The following is a 14,507-nucleotide window of genomic DNA, read 5'->3' as shown; positions in this document are numbered from 1 at the left end:
CAAGGCTTGACCTGCTGCACCTTACTGGCTGGGATAAATCTCAGAGGCCTAAGGGCATTGCAGCTGTGGCAAACAGATGTTACTCATCTTGCCAAATTCCAAATTTGGCTGATTTGGGTATGTGCACATTTGTTAATACGTTCTCCTCCGCCATGTGGGCATCTGCTCACACCAGGGAGAAGGGTCGTGATGTGATTGCCCATTGGAGAATGGCTTTTGCAGTTTTGGGAATACCTTCAAGTGTGAAAACTGACAATGGCCCTGCCTATGTCTCACAGAAGACGCGTCAGTTTTTACGCTTGTGGGGAATCTCTCACAAGTTTGGCATTCCACATTCATCAACTGGTCAAGCCATCGTTGAACGCGCTCATGGTACTCTAAAGCGCGTTCTGGAAAAACAAAAAGGGGGAATGCCCGGAGAGACCCCACACAGTAGGTTGGAGAAAGCTTTATATACAATCAACCATTTGACAGTGCCGAAAAATTCAGAGATTCCTGTTATCCTGAATCATTTTCTTTCATTGCATCCAGCGGGTGAGGCGCATTTGCCCCGAGCAAAGGTCTGGGTGCGGGACCTTGCCACAAACAAGTGGGAAGGCCCGTGCGACCTCATCACTTGGGCCCGCGGGTATGCATGTGTCTCCACAGGTACCGGGGTACGATGGATACCTGCGAAGTGTGTGCGCCCTGACCTGCGACAGCAGAAACAGAAGGTGGTCAGGAGACGGTCTTCAGACAGTGACCATGGCGCTGACCACCCGTCACAATCTTCAGACGAAGACCAAGACATCGACCATCAGCCAGCTGGTCCCTCCACAAGCGGAGAGTGAACATTTGTTTAGTTTCCGGAAACAGACTGTTGACGAGTTAGGCTGCCTGTGTAACACGCAGACTAACAATGCTTTGGAGTTGGTGATGGGTTTCTTGAAATAAGTAGTTAAATTGATAGCAAGTTATAATATAAGAATAAGTGGAAATCTCTTTGACTGAACTGAGCTGATGTTTGATGGGGGTTTCGATTGTCAACTGATAAACCTCGGAGCTGTGTTTGTCCTCTTTCCTGCAAGGGGCCCCGCAGGAAGATGACGGGCACTGCCTCCTTCTTTAAACAAAAAGGGGGAAATGTGGATATTCTCAGCTCAGTCAGAGAGAAAGAGAAAGGTTTTCTAACCAGGCAAGAGCCTGGGAAACAGTTGGGAAAGAATGTAAATAATTCTCTAATCTATCTTGTTATTCACATTGTTTATAGATATGCTCTGCCACTGTGCGTCATTCACTGTACACCAATGGTGTGACATGTTTTTACTCTAAGACCAATGAAATTAGTCTGCACGATGTCCTCTATATATAGAGCGGTATATTTGAAGTAAATCAGAGCTCATTTTCTTTGCCTTCTGATCTGGAGTTCTCTGTTCCCGTCCTGCTCGACAGCGACAGGTGGAGGCATCTGACATAATGGTTAAAATTAAATTATATATTATTAAATAATATATATTTGATTTAGTCATGTTTCCTCACCCTTCAGTATCCATTTGTATTGAATTATAAACTCAGCAGTACAGGAACAGTCTGTATATGACACTTAGGAGAATAGGACTTCCATGCATGTTTGCAATATAAACAATTATATTAAAATAGTCAAAAAATAAACAAATAGTAAATCCTGATTATGCACACACTTTGTAAAAAATACAATAAATTTAACATCAAATTGGAAAATTACAGCTGAACCAAAAAATTGTTATATTTACTACATAGTCTTGAAATGTCAATTTCCATTAAGCTGTTTCAAATCCAAATATACAGGTCCAAAGGAGAGCTACAAATATGATCATACGGATGGAACACCTCTCTTATGAGGAAAGGCTGAGAGAGTTGGGGCTGCTCAGCCTGGAGAAGAGAAGGCCTCAGGGAGACCTTATTGCAGCCTTTCAGTACTTAAAGGGAGCCTATCAGAAAGATGGGGACAGATTTTTTAGTAGGGCCTATTGTGATAGGACATGGGGCAATGGTTTTAAAAGAGGGGAGATTCTGACTAGCTATAAGGAAGAATTTTCTTACAATGTTATTGTTTAGCATAACACTTCATGCAAGTAATGCAAAATAATCTATATACTCAGGACTGTTTACATTTGAATAAATACAGTAAATTAGCAAGTACAGTATTTAAAATTATCTACAAAAATGTGTTTTACCAGGTATTCACTGTTTGTATCAAGTCTTAAAGCTAAAAGCTGCCAGGGCAATACCAAAGAGTATGAAATAAAAGAAAAAAAAATTAAATGGAGACATTTAAGGAAATCTCCTCAGGGAAAAAAAATCACATCAATGGTCAATTAAACTAAAACAAAAATTAAAGCTATTAGGCAACCTTACCAGCATCTTCAATCAAAAGGCCATAAACATCTATGTTTTACATATTGATTTTTTTATTTTATACTAGGAGGTGAAAGCAACACATTTCCTTTTAGTAATATATACACAAGTAGCCTCACTCAGAATACACTTTTAATGCACATAAAGTATTAATTTTACAAATCATTTAGCAATCAAAATAAATATACAATAGCTTGGAAAACAATATTTTAGAAAACAAATGCCAAAGTAAAAAGACCACTTAAAACAACTGAAATGATAAAAGGTTTCTGTATAGCTCTGTATTTACAGTTTTCTCACTGCATCATCAATATCAGAAATCTGTTCCTTCAGCTGGTTCCACTGTTCTGGATTTAAAGAAATACCTGAAATGCATTACAAAGAAATACTTAGGACAAAAAAAAAAAAATTGTAGTGCAGAATCTTGCATAATTACTGTCAAGGCTGGTTTCATACACAATGTCATGACTAATAATGCTTAACATACCTTAAGTGTAACAACCACCTCGGTTACAAAGAAATTACTCATTTGGAACACTTCAGGTAAACTTTAGACCTTAGCTTATCTCCTTACAAAGAAAATTAGTGCAGTATGACAAATTCATTCACAAGTGTTAGGCTAAACACAGAAATACACTGCTGGCCTTGACAGAAGGCAGTACAAAAGAAACGAGGAAATCAACCATATTCTTGTTGGCTTCTAAAAGCCATATCTCTGTGGACTAAACTTCTACACACTTTTAAAGAACCATAATTCTGGGATTTTTTCCCTCTCACGTTTCTTAAAGCACTGTGAATAGCAAACTATAAGTAACATTTTGGAGAGACTATTACCACTCCCTAGCACTCAAAAACCAATATGTAAATCCAATTGTAATAAAAGCAAGAAGTGAAGTTAATTAATGGGAAAATGTATGGCTATGTATATAACTCCCATACCAAATCTGTTTGTATTCCATGCCTTGTTTTCCATAAATTATGGGGGAATCATTTAGGAAAACAGACTCAGGCCAATGAAACCACTTTGCTTTTGCTTACAGTCTACAGATAAAACTAATTATATGCTAAAATGTAAATCATTAATAAGTAAAAATATTACTCTAAAAATACCATGTAGTAACAAAGTATAGAAATCTGATACACAAAGATCTCCAGCAAACTGCAGACAATGTTTTTATACAAAATAACATGAAGCAAAACAATACCTTTTCTGCCAGGCTTCATTTCACCTTCTTGATCCATCCAATATTCTCTAATATCAATTAAGACTTTTCCTTTAAAGTCACGAACACTGACATACCTCATTTTGCCAATCTGTCAAAACACGTACAAGGATATTTTTTAGATATTTTATGCATTACAGCATTCACTTTTCCCAGCAGTATCAGACATGTACATGTGACAGTGCACACTGCAGCTTATTTTAGACACCAGTAAAACAACTAGATCAAGAGCTTAATCCAGAGCAATCAGCAGGCAAGTAAGTAATGTCAATATAAATAGATGAATGACTTAAAACCAGTTGAGCATTCAGCATTCAATGCTCAATGCAAGTGGTTCTCTCCTAGAACAAGAAAATACCTGTCTTCTTAACAAGCTTACATCTTATAAAACCCACTAATTTACTGTCTTCTGAAACAAATTTTGCCTCTGTTATAACCATCTTTGTAAGTAACAATTGTAAACAAACAGGGAAGAAGGCGCTCTACCTCCAAATCTTTTAGTCCATTCCATAGGTACAGAAATCAAATTAGATATTCACATGAGATGGGCCCAATTTTTAACTTGTTCCCCCCCCTTTTTTTTCCTTTTTTTCTTTTTTAAAACACAGTAAATACAGATGGAAACAGAAGTAAGCCACCAACTGCTCCATGCCTGCTTCTGCCAGTTCATTGGGACACTTTATTGGAACTGTAGTTAAAAGACTGTACCAAATGTTCCCAAAAAAACCCTATCCAAACACTTTAAGCTTACCAACACAGCAATGGTATGAAATGACTTTGAAATATCATATTTTCACACAGTGGCTTAACTGAATTATGAGGGCTTTTCTTTAATTCTCCAAAGAAAGGTCAAAGGGAAAAGAGACAACAGGCATACTATACATTACATTATTTAGGCTTTATCAAATTTGAAAAAAAAATTATTAAAAAAACTATTTGTTCACATAAATTCAAAATATAATGTGAATTTGAGAATGAGAAATTTGATAATAATAAAAGCACAGTCAAACAATTCATGTAAAAAATTCTTAGTATTTTGCATGTACCTCCTGGACCCACCTTGTGAAGAAAGCACATATAAACAATTTTTAAAAGGGAATATTCCTTCCTGATAAAACCTTAGTTTTAGTTTTCACCTTCCTTAATTTACACATCTTGCACTTTGACAGTTTAACAGGGGACAAAACATATCTTACTAGCATAAAGTCTAACCAGAAAGCATGAGCAACTCTCCAATAAACTAAAACTATTCAAAGATGTTTAAATCTGAAGTACTAAGGCCCAAACAACAGGCTCTGAACTAAAGTTGATCTCTAGATGAACCTTCCAACCAAATGTATATGTATCCACTCATTAATGAAGTATTATTAGCAATATGATATATGTATCCACTCTTTGGCAAAACATGTATTTACCTTTCTGTATTTAGAAACTGGACAAGGCCACATCTGGCCTTGTCTGGGGTGTAGGATCAAAGACAACTCCCTTGGTTCCTCCTTGAGCCCTGGCCAGGCTTTGGGAGAAACCAAACAGGAGAATAAAACCAGATGTTCCCACATCAGAAGTAATGGTAGATTGTTTATTATAAAAGTTGGGCTACTATCACAGAAAAGTCGGAAGCCTCTTTGCCTGCAAGGTGGATGCACCACAGAATTTCCCAGTTACTGGGAGTGGTTCTCCAGTCCTTTGCTGTGACAGCTTTCCCCAGCTGATGATTAAAGGATATCTGGATGAAGGGGTAAAGTATTAGGGTAGCTGGTGATGTATCTTTCTTAATCACTATAGGCAATCTTCTGTAGTAATGATTAGGTGTATTGCTTATCTTTTTGCGATTCTTTGCAGTTTTGCATTATAGTAAATTACACTATTCCTTAAGTTGGTGTCGGTGTCTGGTGCTGACCCTACTCACAAGCAAAACAAAGTCATAAAAGTTGTTATTTCACAAAATATACACAAACAAATAGGCTTTGTGCTTGCTTAAACTAATTTTTCTTCTTATGCAGATCATGCTATTTTAACTCTAAAATTTAATTTTAAACAATTAGGACCTCTTTAAATAGCAAAAGCCTGAAGCAGTTGTTTTCCTACTTCAAAGCATCCTTTAAAATAAAAAAAGTTTATAAGGTAGTATTTTGTGATTGATTTATTAAATATTTTCACAGCACTACAAATTTAACATTCAAAAATAAGGTATTATGTCACGGTAGCCGAGTTCTTTCAGACCAAACTTGGTAACATGTCCAAGTCCATCAGCACTGCTGAAAAAGGATATCCTAAATAGACTACATGAACAACATTTATTGGTTTTCCCTATAATGCTTCAGTGACTTTTAACGTCACCTCTAAACCAGTTTCAAGCAGTAGTACTCCTGAACACCTTTTTTTTTTCCCCCCAAATCTATCAAAGACTATTAGTCTACTGCCAAGTAACTCCAGATTTAAAGAAAAAATCTGATACAAAATAGCAGGTTAGAGCTGCAAATACAGTAAAATGGTGCAGAATTTGATTATTAAAGATAAGGCTACATGTCTTAATTCAACTACAGTAAGGTGAGGGGCAATAATACAAAGTACACAACATTTATTCAGTCAGTAAGTCTACCTTAAATGTAAATAGTTCCATATGAAAATGTTAAATGTGATAGATTTTACACCACTGTCTAGATTTCAGCTGAATGCTCACATGACATTTCAAATGTTTAGGTAAACTCAATACAAAACTGTTGCCACTGCTGAAAAGCTTTATATAGGCTTTCAAAGTACTGTTTAAAAAATTAAAACCTAGATTTTGACTATGCAAAGTGATGTTTCCTGACATTCAGTTACCTGCAATTCTGGCATTGAGCCATTTCTGACAAATTCTTTTTCCACACAGCAGCTGACAGACCTAAAATAATTTCACTCCTCTAAGACACCTTTGTATCTCTGTAACAACACATTAATATTCCAAGGGCTGCATTAATTAATAGCAGGGTAGCTGCTGCAGTTCAACCTTCATAAACAAAATCATATGCTTTTGTGCTGGTTTTGGCTGAGTTATTCATTTTCTTCCCAGAAAGTTTGGCTTGCACAGAGCCAAGGCCTTTTCTGGTACTCATATGGCCACAATGGCAAGGAGGCTGGGGGTGCATGGGAGGTTGGGAGATGACACAGCCAGGACAGGTTACCCCAAATGACCAAAGGGATATTCCAGACCATATGTCATTATGCTCAATATATAAAGTGGGAGGAAGGAGGAGGAACAGGGGGATGTTTGGAGTGATGTAGTTTGTCTTCCCAAGTCACTGTTGCATGTGATGGGGGCCTTGCTCCCCTGGAGATGGCTGAACACCTGCCTGCCTGTGGGAAACAGTGAATTAATTCCTTGTTTGGCTGTGCAGTGCTTGGTTGCTGGCTGGGGTTAAACCATGTCAGTTTCTATTAAATATTACAGCTCCTTCGACATATTATTCTATTAAATTAAACACAAAATATTAAGAGCATTATTTCCAGGTTTCCATTTCTGACAGCAAAATGCACTGAACTGTGTCTAGATTTGTTTCACAGCTATGCAACTGACTTCCTGTATGAGTTTCAGCAACCATCTTCTTCACCATTTCTCTTCCTATTTCCCTTGATTAAACTGTATATATATTGTTGGAGAAAAAACAGGAAAAAAATTTCCTTCTTTCTTACCATATGTATAGCATTAGAAGAACCACAATAAGTTAATATTAACTTCTAGAATAGAGAGTCCTGCAAACAGCAGAGATCTGTAATACAGCAAATTGGTTTAGCAAATTAATTCTGAAACTTAGGTGGTCACCGATGCATTTCACAATGTCCTGGTTCCAGCCAGGACAGAGTTAATTTATGAAGTAGCCATGAGGTGGCATGGCTTAAGACAGGGAGGTTATTCCATACCACTTCTCATCATTGCTAGAAGCAGGGGAAAGGGACTGTCGCTTCTGAGGAGAGGGGGTTTCTTCCGGTCAAGAAAACATGGCAGGAGAGCTGTCTGGTATTGTTTCTTGCTGGGGGCTTTCCATGTAAATAATTTCTTTTGTACACTTTTGTTATTAACATCATTGTTGTTACTGTTCATTTTCTTATCTCATTGCTGTTTCCAGTAAATTGTTCTTATGTCATCTTTGCCTTTTGTGCCTCCAATTGGACAGGAGGGGAAGAGGGAGTGTCACATGGGTGGTTTTTTTTTAGTGCAAGGACTAAATTGGAGAATACTATTGCTAAACAGTGACACACAACAAATCACATTCCAGAGCATCACAAGCATATATTACCTACTTACTTATCTACTTTCAGGAGCCTATGATAGGTAAAGACATTACACCAGGAAACTGAAGAACTTATTTCTTACAAGTGAAAAAAGCAAATTTGACCCAAACTTAAATAAAGGGGGGGGGGGGGGGGGGGGGGTTACGAACCACATATACAACAGGAAAACTACTTTTTAAGTAACAATTTCTGTGAAATGCCCAATCATGTAATGTGGTTCCACTCTGGATAATTAATATTAATGCTCAATCTTCTAAATACAGCAGTCACAATGAGTTCAATATTAAAGGAATCTGTATACTTTAAGAACACAGCCCAAAGGTGTAGAACCACAAACCACTAAGTTTCACGTCAGTTGCTATCATTCCCACACACAATATGGATGCCACAGAATTTCTATCATATGAATGCTTTACAGCCTCATTTCCATCAACTGAAGACACACTTGTAAGTTATCCTGCAAAATCACTTGCACGCAGATCATTTTTATTACCATGGGGAAGCAGAAAGGAGAGATTCTAGTATTATTATTATTCCTAGAAAAAACAAAATAATACCTACAAAATTAACATGCAACTAGATCTTCTAGCATGCTCTCTTGGGTAGAAAGGAGAGAAGGGGAGCATTCTCAGACCTACAGTGCTATTTCTACACTGAAACAGGTGCATCTTAGTTAACACACATAAGCTGCTGTTGCATGAAAAAAGAACACACATAACACAACAAACAATCTAAAAAAATTTTTGTTGTTGAGTAACTAAAAGGCAGGCAGAAACTTAAGAACATTGATGGTTTAAGTCAGGGTGATAGTGAAATTTTTTTCTGTATTGTAATCAACACTGGAAGAACCCTGCTCTTAGAGTAATATGTGTCCTCTACTATCTGTTTTTAGTAACTTATTACCTTGAGTCAAAAAAGGTTGAAAGAAATCAGAGCACACAAATACTTTTGCTTTTATTTGAAAGTTTTTTTGCATTAGTTGGTTTGGTTATGGTGGTTTGTTATGTTGCTTTGTTTTTTGTTTTTTCCTCTTTTTTTTCATTTGGGAGGGCATTAAAAATAACTTTTCCCCAAGGCTGCAATTTCTGAACCTATTACAAAAAAATCCCAAACATATAGGCTTTATGCCATGTTTGAGTTGTAAATGCAGTTCCCCTCATTAGATGCAGAAGATACTATAATTTTTCCTATATGGATCAAAGCATGCCCTAGCAGAAGTATTATATTCTTTCTTCAATGGACAAGTTCAAGCAGTTATGCCCAGGGTCTTAAATTGAAGCTCTCCCTTCAGCTATATATACAGAGGAAAGTGAAAATTGACACGGGCCTTCGCTAGTTTCCCCCCATATATTACTTTGCACAGATACAGCCCAAAACCATTTATTTTACCTTATTCAGTGTTGGAACCATCTTATTAGGCACCTCTCACATAACTTTTCACAAACTTAAGAATCAAAGTCTAAGAATTCAAGTCCCTTTCTCATTCCTTGCCCCCCCCTTTCAAACCAGCTAATCAGAAATTTAATAAGTCTTAATCCACACCCCTAAAAAAAGGAATTCTGAGCTATGCATATTCTTGTACAGCTTTCAGCATACATTGCTTCTTCAGCTAACTCCAGGATACGCAATACGCTGAACTCACAAATGCTTGTGGCTACTGAAAAAACATACATTCATCCTATTTTGACAATGTCAAAAATTGCAATATTTTTGGATTTTCAGTGAGAAAAACCTGCATCATAAAGGAACAAGCAAAACTTATTCCAAGACAATGTCGTAGAAGACAGTAGCCAAATTCCCTTGACCTAGCTAAATAGGAATTAAGAGTCCATATTTTGGGTTTCCAAGACTGTCCTGATCTAATATTTACAGACAAAATGACTACTCAGAGAATTACCACATGCAAAGACATGAGGGTTAGAATCAATTACCACAACTCTGATTCTTTTACTCTATTGAAACCTAACAGTGCTTTTTCTCAGCATCTCATCTTGCATGCTAGCATCATAATCCCCTTCAGCCAAGATTTCAGGAGACCAAGCACTATGCTATTATGATATTCACATAGCCTCATAAAATTTATACAGATTATTATGTAAATGGTTACCTTAACCAGGCTCTAAGAGAGTCATCAATTTTACCTGAAACATATTCTCATCTCTGTCACTGCTTTGCTTAGAAGAAGCTGCACCTTTTGAACTTTCACCAGTCTTTTGTTTCTTAACAGGCTTTTCTGGAGCTATTTGCTTTTTCCGCTTTGCCTTGGAGCAAGAATAAAAAAAAAAAACCTCAGGAATCACAACTCAAAAGTTATAAAAAAAAATATGTTAGAGGTCACAAACTATTATACAATACATATTAACACCTTCCTCCTGTGAAGGCAGGAATACAATACTGTACATTTAGAGTGGAACAAAAAAAAAATCTTCAAATGAGCCTATTTTTGTTCTCAGTGAAGCTTACCATAATAATTTGGCTTTAAAGAGAAATTAATTAGATCAAAATTCAAAACTCAGTCTTAAGCTGCACCAAGGGAAATAAAGGTTGTCTATTAGGAGAAAGTTTTTTACCGAAAGGGTGATAAGTACTGGAATGGTCTGCCCGAGGAGGTGGTGGAGTCACCATCCCTAGATGTGTTTAAAAAAAGACTGGATGTGGCACTCAGTGCCATGGTTTAGTTGAGGTGTTAGGGCATGGGTTGGACTCGATGATCTCAAAGGTCTCTTCCAACCTAGTGATTCTGTGAAAATACATTTCAAAAAGCCTACTTTCTTTGTGCAGTAATACTGTCAGATTTAATTAAAATATTTAAGTCTGATAGAAGTTTCATTTTCCAGAAAGTACAATGAAAAATGGGAAACAGATAACAACTCTGGTAAAAAAAAAAAAGAAGATAATGAAAAAAAAGGATCTGAAAAAATCAAATCCAAGAGAACTTTTTTTAATTGAAGCTAAATCTCTGTTCATAGCATGATAAATTAAACATGTTTTTAAAACATTGAGGCAATATCACCTGCAAATCAGATTACTTTGCTAGCCAATGCTACAGAGCATGCTACATTTCCATTAATGGTTATATAGTAATCATACCCACTGTAAAGGAAGAATAATACAAAGATACCAAAAATTATTCTCACCTGCTAGAATCATATTGTAGATAATCTCTTTTAAAGACAAACAGCTCAAAAAAATATGGGAAGTTGTCATAGAAAAAAAAAACAAAACCAAAACCAACCAGCTTACTGCTCACTGAAGTTGATTGTTAGACTATGTCTTATTAGGAATACATTTCCGGAACAAAAAAAAAAAAAAAAATCATCTGACCATTTTCTCTTATATTAGGATTTCACAAAATACCTAATTTGCTATGTGCAAGTCACATTTTCACATTTGAACCAATTCAGTAAATCAAACTGTCTCTTTGCAAACCGCACTAAAAGACCCAATGACTGCATTACTACCTAGCATTTCTTAAAAAGATAAATTGACTGTTGTATTCAATTTGTTTGCAATGACTGACACACCTATACAAATTTATAAATTAAATAATTATTAAAATAAATGAAAACATTACATTTATGCATTTAAAACAGGTAATGTTAAAATTATCAACTCAGAAACATTCTGGTTGGCTCTGCTTTTAAGTGAGAAACTAGCAGATAGTATTACAGTAAACGTAAGACTCTAAAACATAAAAAAGAATGTGAGCAAGATAAGCAAGTGGCCCATGGATGACAAGGCAAGTGGAGGTTTTGGTTTTGGACTTGCAAGTAATCCATATATCAAAATTAAGGTGGGGCAGTGTCCTCAAAATTAGTTCAAATTCTTGCCACCAGAGGCATCTTATACAGAAGTCTATCACTTGCCACAAATCAGCAAAGAATTCCAGGAAGCTTGTGGCTAGATATGCCATACAAAAAAAAACATGAAGCAAAATGCACCTTAAGAATGAAGTGTACTGCAAAGCAAAAAGCATCCACCCAAACCATAATCTTGGGGGATGGGTTTTGTTGGGGTTTGGTTTGGAGTTGGGAGGGGGTGTTTGGGGTTTAAGTGTCAAATCATATGGAATGACACGCATTTTGTGACATAACACTCAACTAATTCCTTAACTCCAGCCTGAAATACAACAGTTAATACAGTAGTTATAAACTGCATATAATGTTCACCTTTTTGTCAACTTCACTATCTGAATCACTGGCAGATGAGCTTGAAGACACAAGTTCCTTTGACTTAGGCATTCTAGGAAGAGAAAGATAACATGAGAACACTATACAAGGAATACATCCCATTATGGCTAGAAAGCAATCTTCAAACCTGTTTGTAAAGGCTCACCTTATTCAAAACCCTCCTGAAGAGTTTCCTGCCTTTTCATATAACCTTTAATACACATTGTAGATGTAATCACAAAACACCCTTCTCTCTTATAGCTCTTCCCCTTTTTTCTGTGACTGCCTTATATGCAGTATTTTAGTTCTGAACTGCTTACAAAAGGAAAAATTTTCACCTGTTTCATATTCTCCCAGGTATGGTAGATACTACAATGAAAAAAGGAAATACAAAACTGGTGTCCAGATGAATTCTCAACATAATATTCATAAATATAAACAATTAAGGCCCCAACACTACATATATTCTTACATGAGCATTTTGCCTAGTTGAAATTGGGAGTAACAGCTGCATAGTTGTCACAGATGAAGCTTAAGTTCCCATCAGTAATCCAAAAGTCTGAAAATATCTCAGTTACAGAGAACTACAGTACTGCAATTAATATTTCCATTGCAACTTTACCACATCAGTCACTAGAATATATTCATTTACTAGACAAGTGGACGCTCAACTTTCCTTGAATGCATGCTGCCAGGTGTACTACATCTCTCTAGTATGCAAACATGATTAGATACAGCAGTTGAACATCTTGCCTGCTACTAAAAAACTCTAACAAATAAATAGCTCGTTTGTGATTTCAGAATAAAAAGAAGCATCACAGGGAGAAACTGTACAAAATAAACTAGCTTGGAAAGGCTAATAAAGTATTAAAGAAGCATATCTCAGGAAAGAAAAAGGAATAGCAGTGTTTTTAAACTGGCAACGAAATAAACTATGTGCAAAGGAAAAAACAGTCTGAATAATAATAACGGATCAAATGTGGTTCTAGAGTAAATTCTGTCAGAATAATTTGGAGCACAACGATAGAAGCTGTAGCACTGAAAATGAAACAGGGTATGGGAAGCACACATAAACCACACTACAGGACGGAGGCAGGCAGAGGAGAGCTGGAATGGGGCAATGCAAAAATAAGCACAGCAATGACATGAAATAGGGAAGCCGAACAAGAAAAATCTGATACGCGGAGGGCGGGACACCTGCAGAGGACAACTCCAGAGACCGCATCAGGAAGGGAGAGTAACAATATGGAGGAAGATGGAAGCGGAAACTAAAGGAAAAATAAATGGGGTGGGGTGGGTGTCCCCTCGTGAGAAACTAGCAAGCAGAGCGTGAGGACACCGAAGCACCGAGGAGAGCAAGGGTGGAATGAGAGGGGACAAGGGAAAGTAACATGACAAAGACAAGCGAGTACGAACTAGAAACACCAGATAAGCCGATGCCTGCCGCCATTTTCCTCCCCTCTTCCTCTTTTCTACGGCTCGTGTTGCCCCCCAAAGGAAAGGAGCGAGCGCCCGGCAGGGGGGCGCGGGCAAGAACACCCAGGTCCTCCCAGGGCAGGGTGGCAGCAAGAAGGATGCATGTTACCGGTGGTGAAAGAAAGAACACAACACACACAGACACATATTAAAAAAAAAAAAAAAAAAAAAACAACAACAAAAAAAAAAAGGTCGGGGGTCGTCAGCGGGCAGGGCCTGATCCCGGTGCGGGGTGAACAGAGCTGGGCGGTTCGCCACCACCATTTTCTCCCTCACTCAAATCCTCTTTGCCCCCCCAACATGGCAGCGGCTCCTACTCCCGCTCCAGACCCGTTCCACAGCAGGGCATTCCTCCCACAGAGCATAGCGGGCACTCGAGAAAAAAGGGAAAGCCTCACCACACGGTTACCCAGCACGCTTCTTCCACACCAGGCTAGGAGATGCCGAGCGCCCTACAGTTGGGGATGGAGGAAAGAGAACACGGCAACAGCTCTAACTAAACACGCAAAAGAACCTAAATGCTCACGTCTCACTTCGCATACAGCTCCTCTACGCCACGACAGAAAGAGAAGAGATTCATCGCAGAATCCCCGCCCCAGCCCTGCACCACGTGGGAAGGAGCAGGGGGAGGTGTTTAAAGGGGACGCGTACCTTTCTAACTTGTTCCTACCTCCCCCGCCCCGGTTAGGACAGCCGCAAATAAAAACCCCAAAAACCAACTGGCTTCCAAGGGGCTAGTCAGCCGCATCATTCCAATCGAGGGAGCCCTATGGGACCGACGGCAGGACCCTACCTGGAGCCCGGCCCCGTCGGGACTGCAGACCCGCAGAGGGAAGGCCTGCACTCCACTTGGGGGCTGTGAGAGGGGACCGAAAGGAGGGCCCTTAATATCTAAAAGGAACCCTTAAAAAGAAATCTGTAAATAGTGGTTTTATTTTGCACGCTGCAGCGGTTCCTCGATCTCATTTAGAACCTCCCTGCCTGAAGC

General features: G+C 38.1%; 1 protein-coding gene across 4 annotated transcripts; it reads right to left on the bottom strand.

Moving 5' to 3' along the window:
* Window positions 1-2,407: 2,407 nt before the first annotated feature.
* Window positions 2,408-14,132, bottom strand: LOC128821392 (activated RNA polymerase II transcriptional coactivator p15-like). 4 transcript variants are annotated; one of them, XM_054002381.1, is made up of 5 exons: window positions 14,053-14,132; window positions 12,044-12,116; window positions 10,016-10,135; window positions 3,582-3,690; window positions 2,408-2,741 (listed from the first exon to the last, which is right to left on the bottom strand). In XM_054002381.1, exons 1-5 carry the CDS (start codon window positions 14,097-14,099, stop codon window positions 2,662-2,664), a joined length of 429 nt encoding a protein of 142 aa, XP_053858356.1. In that variant the 5' UTR covers window positions 14,100-14,132; the 3' UTR covers window positions 2,408-2,661. The 4 variants fall into 4 exon arrangements, with proteins under 4 accessions (XP_053858356.1, XP_053858357.1, XP_053858358.1 ...); XM_054002382.1 differs by having other exon boundaries at window positions 14,046-14,090; XM_054002383.1 differs by having other exon boundaries at window positions 13,918-14,085.
* Window positions 14,133-14,507: the final 375 nt, after the last annotated feature.

The sequence above is a fragment of the Vidua macroura genome, chromosome W (genome assembly GCF_024509145.1).
Source record: "Vidua macroura isolate BioBank_ID:100142 chromosome W, ASM2450914v1, whole genome shotgun sequence".
NCBI classification, from domain to species: Eukaryota; Metazoa; Chordata; class Aves; order Passeriformes; family Viduidae; genus Vidua; species Vidua macroura.
The sequence above is the reverse complement of the archived record's forward strand: the minus strand, read 5'-3'. Positions and strand labels throughout refer to the sequence as shown.